The sequence below is a fragment of the Tarenaya hassleriana genome, unplaced genomic scaffold, assembly GCF_000463585.1.
Source record: "Tarenaya hassleriana unplaced genomic scaffold, ASM46358v1 Cleome8, whole genome shotgun sequence".
In the NCBI taxonomy this organism is placed as follows: domain Eukaryota; kingdom Viridiplantae; phylum Streptophyta; class Magnoliopsida; order Brassicales; family Cleomaceae; genus Tarenaya; species Tarenaya hassleriana.
This window is the reverse complement of record NW_010970490.1, coordinates 4,019,960-4,026,596: the sequence shown is the minus strand read 5'-3', so window position 1 is coordinate 4,026,596 and position 6,637 is coordinate 4,019,960. Positions and strand designations below refer to the sequence as shown.

Genomic DNA, 6,637 nt, shown 5'->3' with positions numbered 1-6,637 from the left:
AATGCCGAGATAACATACCGAGTAACCCAGTGTAGTACGACAATGGAACATCGGTATGGTGGATCTTGAAGTGAAGGTTCGGAGTTGGGGTGATAACACTGTATTCCTCCCATCCAACTATCCCCCAGAGCAAATCGCCCTTTTGGAAATCGGGATGCCCTGAGTCTATCACCTTGGAAACTCCAAACCCAAAGACAGGCTGCACAAAACAGAATCAACGTTTCATACAGTAGAAAGAGACAAGCCCAGACAGTCATGTAATGTAGAATTTATCTTCAAGGGGCCCTCAAGAACGCTTGACTATATTGGATGAGTCAAAACATGAAAATCTATACAACTTTTGACCCAATACCGAATCTAGCAGTTTCCAATCAGCAGAATTTCCTTTTGGATTATTAAAAAACTATTAACCACGAGGAGACTAGGGCAACGTGAGAACCCTGAGTATATTATATTCATAGCTATAAGAAACATCATCCTGGTCAAAGAATATAAAATGATTTCTTGATTCCGGGCGACAAAATCGACCTTTTAAGGTTTGAAAACCAACAGTGATGAAACGCTAACCATCATCGGGAAGAAGGACCAGACGACAACAATTTCCGATCCGATTCGAATTTCACCGTAAAATTGCACAATCAGAGGACAATCTACGAATGGGTACCTTGCCGGGATTGTAGGCTTGAGCAAGCGCAGCAGTAGCGGGGTTGGGCTTTCCCATGCGCATGCGCATGTAGGGATCGCAAGACAAGTAGAGATTCTTCACTAGCACCGACGAGGAATTCGCCGGGACCTTGAGTTCAACGGCGGTGGCCGTGATCTCGAGATCGGATTCCTTGGGGAAACCACTCACGTAGTCTCGAAGAATGACCTGCTTGCTCGTCGCCGTCGCCATTTTCGATTTACTGTGTGGATTCTAACGGCGAGATATGTCTGGTTTTATATAGGCTTCACAGGAGGTGTGATCGCAACCACAAATATAGAAAACTAGAAGAAATTCGCTTCTTTAAAAAAAAAAATCTCATTTTTACATATCGGCGGTTGCTTAATGACGTCACTAATTGCGTCTGGTCACATAATGTGCTCACGTGGCGACACTCTAATCCCGATAATGCTCTCTAATGATCTCTTGATGACGTCATAAATAGGTTTGAATCGATCATAACAAGGTCAAGTTTTCCATGAGAGAGAGAAGCGTTCACACTACCTTTTCAAACGTTGTCGGCGACAAGAATCTTTGCCTTTGACTTTTTTATTGGTAATAGTTATTGTGTACATACACCCCATTTTGAAGGATACAAATTACTATGGTCGATTATCACCTCATACAAAAATTACATAAAAGAGAAAACCATTCATGCACCCCAAATATTGGTGTTGATTAGTAGAGCATTAATTTGTTAAGTACAGAGGAAAAGTTCAAATCCAATGTACTCGTGTGATTAGCAAAAAAAAAAAAAAAATTGCCAAGGATGGAAGGAAGATACCAAATTCAATGTACTCGTATATTGTGATGATAGTAAAACATGCAACAAATATTTAATATATATTGACGTTGGTTAAGGAAAGCGTTAATTGTCAAAATCCAATGTTCTGGCTACAGTGACGTATGTGCTGACGCGAGAAGGTCATGCAAAATTTCATAAAAGGAATATTACATAAAGTGTAACGTAGTCCATTCACTACAAAAAAACAACAGTTATATAGCGAGTTATATAGCGACGGAAAAATCCGTCGCAATTAAGAATTTACGACGGAATGCGACGGACTTATTTCCGTCGGTATAACGCTGTCGCAAACGTATAACGGTCGTTAATCCGTCGCAAAGGTGCGACGGAAAAAAGTCTGCGTTTTGCGACGGAAAGTGACGGATAATTCCGTCGCATTCCGTCGAAAATGTTTTAAAAATTTTTTAAAAAAATATAACAAAATTATATACTATATATACACATACATATATATATATATATTCACATATACATACATTCATACACATACATTACACACATACAAATATACATACACATACATACATATATATATACACATATTTTCATATACACAAACACACATACACATTCACACATATACACATATACACATATATACACATACATAAATACTCATATACATATACATTTCTCAAACACATACACATATACATTTCACAAACACACACACATACATATAAACACACACATATACACATATTCATATACACATACAATCACATATACATACACATACATATTCACATTCACATATATATACACATACACATACATAAACACACACACATACACATTCACACATACATACACATTCACTTACACACATATATAAACACACACACATACACATTCACACATACATACACATTCACTTACACACATATATAAACACACACATACACATTCACACATATATATACACATTCACTTACACACACATGCACATACATAAACACACACAAATACATCAAACACACACATATATATACATAAATACATATATATTACCTTATGGGAGAAATTTGGCGATTTTTGGAGGATTTAGAAAAAAAAAAATTCGATTTTTTTTTTCCGAAAATTTTTGAAGTCTGATGAAGAAGACGACTCGTGGTTTTATATTGTGTTTTGCGACGGAATTTTCCGTCGCAATCCGTCACAAAATGAAATTAATTTACGCGCCCAAAATTCAAAAACTTTTTGTCGAAAAACGAAACCAAATACATTGCGACGGAATATTCCGTCGCAATCCGTCGCAATTTTTATTTTCCGTCGCAAATCATCTATTTCTTTGTTGTGACAGAATTATCCGTCGCAAACCGTAGCAAATTGCGACGGATTTTGCGACTGTTTGCGACGGATAATTTTTTTCCACATTCTGTCGTAAAATCTCACATTCCGTCGCAATTTTCTGTGCGACGGAAATTTCCGTCGCAAATTCCGTCGCTATATGCAGGTTTTTTTGTAGTGATTTTCTCAACCGTTTCACATTGGCGAGGGAATCATCATGAGATCCCCCCACTGCTAGCACATATGTATTTACAATATTGAAATGAAGTCGGCTATTTAAAATCAGGAAAAAGATGTTAATGATGACGACGACAAAAACAGTATTAATCAAAACATGGTGAAGGCATGTTTATGGATTCAGAGCATCAGTTGGGTCAGACATGGTGGGAGAAGCAAGACTGGTCTTGTTATGATCTGCAAGGGAGAAAAAGAACAGCAAACCATTTCAAATTCTATATAGACACCTACAAACCTGATAACAATTGCAAAAGATTACTAAACCATAAAACCTAAACCCATGAAATATCACTACAAACTTAATAATATATATATTATTAAATATAATTATTAATTGAGAAGTAACAACTTTTTACCGTTAACTATTTTTAATTAAATAGATTATCAACAATTATGAAATATCACTTCAAAAAAACATTTATTAAAGTTAATCATTGCAAATTTTAAAATAAAAATATTAAATAATCATTGCAAATTGCTATATAAAAATAGAAGACTAGAATCATTTATGATCACATTTTGAAATACTCATTTACGCTCTCAATTACTCTTCTTTATTTTGTTCTTAAAATCTCAAAGACTATTTTTCATTTGTTATCAAGAGAATAGCATGTAATATGGTACTTTTTAATTTTCTATTTTTTATTTCAATTGTTATTTATGTGATGATTTTATTTATATTATTAAATACTAATAATATTGTTATTTATTTTATAGTGGGAACAAAAAACGGGACATCAAACTGAATTTATAATTTTCAGGTTTTTTTCTTAAATTTTTCTTATTTATTTTATTAAGTATTTAAATTTAAATATGTCTTCTGGAATTAGAAAATATGATTCTAGATTTGAAAAACGTAAAAAAAAATTGAAGAATTAATTCAATCTCAAAAAAAGAGTTTTAGATAAAATGAAAATGAAAATGAGTTTGTTATAAAAGAGCCACAAACTCCTAGTCAAAATGAAAATGAGATTATTAACAGTGATAGTTTACAAAATGAAAACAAATCCTTATGAAACTAATATACTTGATATTTTTTATCCAAAAAATTGAGATAATATTGATTCTAAAATGATTGATATTTTAGTAACCAAATGGTACTAAATGAGACATGAATATTGAAAAAGGTAAAAAAAGATAAATTTTCTATACGATTTTCATCAATATATTATACTATACTTTTATCAAATGGTGAAAAATGTGATAGAGATTGACTTGTTTATTCGAAAGAACTAGATAAATTATTTTATTTTTGTTGTAAAATATTTTAAAAAAATATTGGAAAGGACCAATTAACAAATGAGTGTTTTGGAGATTGGATACATCTTAGTATTAGACTTAAAGAACATGAAATGAGTACGAAATATATAAAAAAATATGGTCACTTGGTATGATTTGCATTTAAGAATTTAAAAAATCAAACTATTGATAGAACAACTTGTACACAACTTGTGAAAGAAAAAGAACATTGGAAAAATATTATGTTTAGAATTATTTTAATTGTAAAATTTCTTTCAAAACATAATTTAGCGTTTCGTGGAACAAATGAAAGATTATTTGAAAATAATAATGGAAATTTTTTGGGTTTGATTGAAATATTGTCATATTTTGATCCTATTGTTCAATAACATTTGAGATTTATTACAAATAATGAAATTCATCATCATTATCTTGGTCATAATATTCAAAACGAACTAATTCTTTTACTTACTTATACAATAAAAAATGAGATCATTAGAAATGTAAAGCAAACAAAATATTTTTCTATTATACTTGATTGTACTCTAAATAGTAGTCACCAAGAACAAATGTATTTGATTATCAACTATGTGAATATCTCTTCTAATCCTGTTAAGATTGAAAAATCGTTTTTAGGGTTTTTAAATATGAATGATACAATTGGACAAAAGATTTTTGATGTGTTACAAAATAAACTAAAATCACTTGATCTTGGTATAGATGATATAAGAGGATAAGTTTATGACAACGGATCAAATATGAAATAAAAAATTAAATCAAGGTGTACAAAAAAAACTTTTAGATGTTAATCCTAAGACTTTTTATACTCTTTGTGGTTCTCATAGTCTAAATTTAATATTATGTGATATGGCTAACACACGGTAAATCTAAAGATTTTTTTGGAATTACACAAAGGATATATATAATTTTTCTAATTATACTAAAAGGTTCAACAAACTAGCACTACTCGCAATAGGGAACGATTTTTTGGAAAAAATTGATTATGAAAATTTAGTTGATAAATTTACTACAAATAAAGTTAGAAGAAATATCTTGTTTAAATGAATGTTTAATATTTTATTTAACTTAGTTCATTTGTATATTTTGGTATTTTAAATATGTTTGTATAATTTTTAAATATTTCTGGAAATAATGTAATATTTGATTTTTTAATTATATTGTTAATATTATTATTTTTTATTATATTAATTAATAATTTATTATTAATCTAAAATTTGTAATATATATATATATAGAACCTCAAATTTTGAGAGACGACCACTTACATACCTGATAACAATTTGCAAAGATTACTAAACCGTACATAAACTATAGGATTAAACCCCGAACCAACCCCTAAATCCTAAATATAAATCGTAACAGGACATCCACGTGACATATAACATGACACATAATCAGCCAAAAATATTCACAATTCTTAACATAAAACATGTAGCAAAAATCGTAACAAATTTTAAGGCTAATATTGACATCAAATGAAAATGAAGGAAGATCCGAAAACACCAATAAATCTGACATTTCCTAGGGTTTCCCAAAGCCAAACCCATCAAATCCCAGACAAATCCTAAAGGAAAATCAAACGAGGAACGGGATGAGAGAAGAAAAAGAGAAACTGACGTTCTCGTAGCAACCGGATGAAACAGCCAAGACCTCATTCTCTGATCGCCTGCAACGCACTCCTCATCCCCGTCGAGGCCAATGTCTGTAAGCTCTTAGGCTTTTTCTTTATACTTTATAAATATATATGAACAAGAAGAGAGGAGGAGAAATCCTCAAAATACTCCTTTATTTTCTTGTGTTTTTGTTGTTGTTCTACAAACTCCAAAACTCCACCTATATATATAGTAATCCTAAGAACATTCTAGTAAAACACCATAATGATACATGATTAATTTTGGTCTAACTTAGCATAATTATTTTCTTGAAAACTAGGAGTATTTTGAACACCCAAAACTAGAACACAAAATACTAGGGCAAGTTTAATTTCCAACATTAGCCTCCCTTAAACTTGTTCCTCCTTGAACTTGGACTCCGAGCTGCTTTCGAAAGTGTTGAAATGCATCCGTCTTCAAAGCCTTCGTAAAAATATCTGCAACTTGATCACCTGAACTCACATGCAACAAATCAACATCTTTAGCCTTGACATGCTCCCGAATGAAATGAAACCGTGTGTCGATATGTTTCGAACGCTCATGATGAACAGGGTTCTTCGCCAGAGCAATAGCTGACTTGTTATCCACATAAATCTTTGTTGTATTTTCTTGCTTCAACATCAACTCTCCAAGGAGTCTCCTCAACCATATAGCATGACAAACACATGAAGATGCCGCTATATATTCCGC

At 31.7% G+C, this 6,637-nt stretch overlaps 1 protein-coding gene across 1 annotated transcript in view; it reads right to left on the bottom strand.

The window, feature by feature from the left end:
* The window catches only part of LOC104802919 (NADP-dependent alkenal double bond reductase P1-like), a 2,328-nt gene extending 1,381 nt beyond the window's left edge, over positions 1 to 947 (bottom strand). Inside the window, exons 1-2 of the mRNA XM_010526744.2 lie at positions 665 to 947; positions 19 to 199 (exon numbers count right to left, since the gene is read on the bottom strand). Of these exons, the coding sequence (XP_010525046.1) occupies positions 19 to 199; positions 665 to 895 (412 nt within the window). The 5' untranslated portion in view covers positions 896 to 947. The remainder of the gene's footprint in view (positions 1 to 18; positions 200 to 664) is intronic.
* Positions 948 to 6,637: the final 5,690 nt, after the last annotated feature.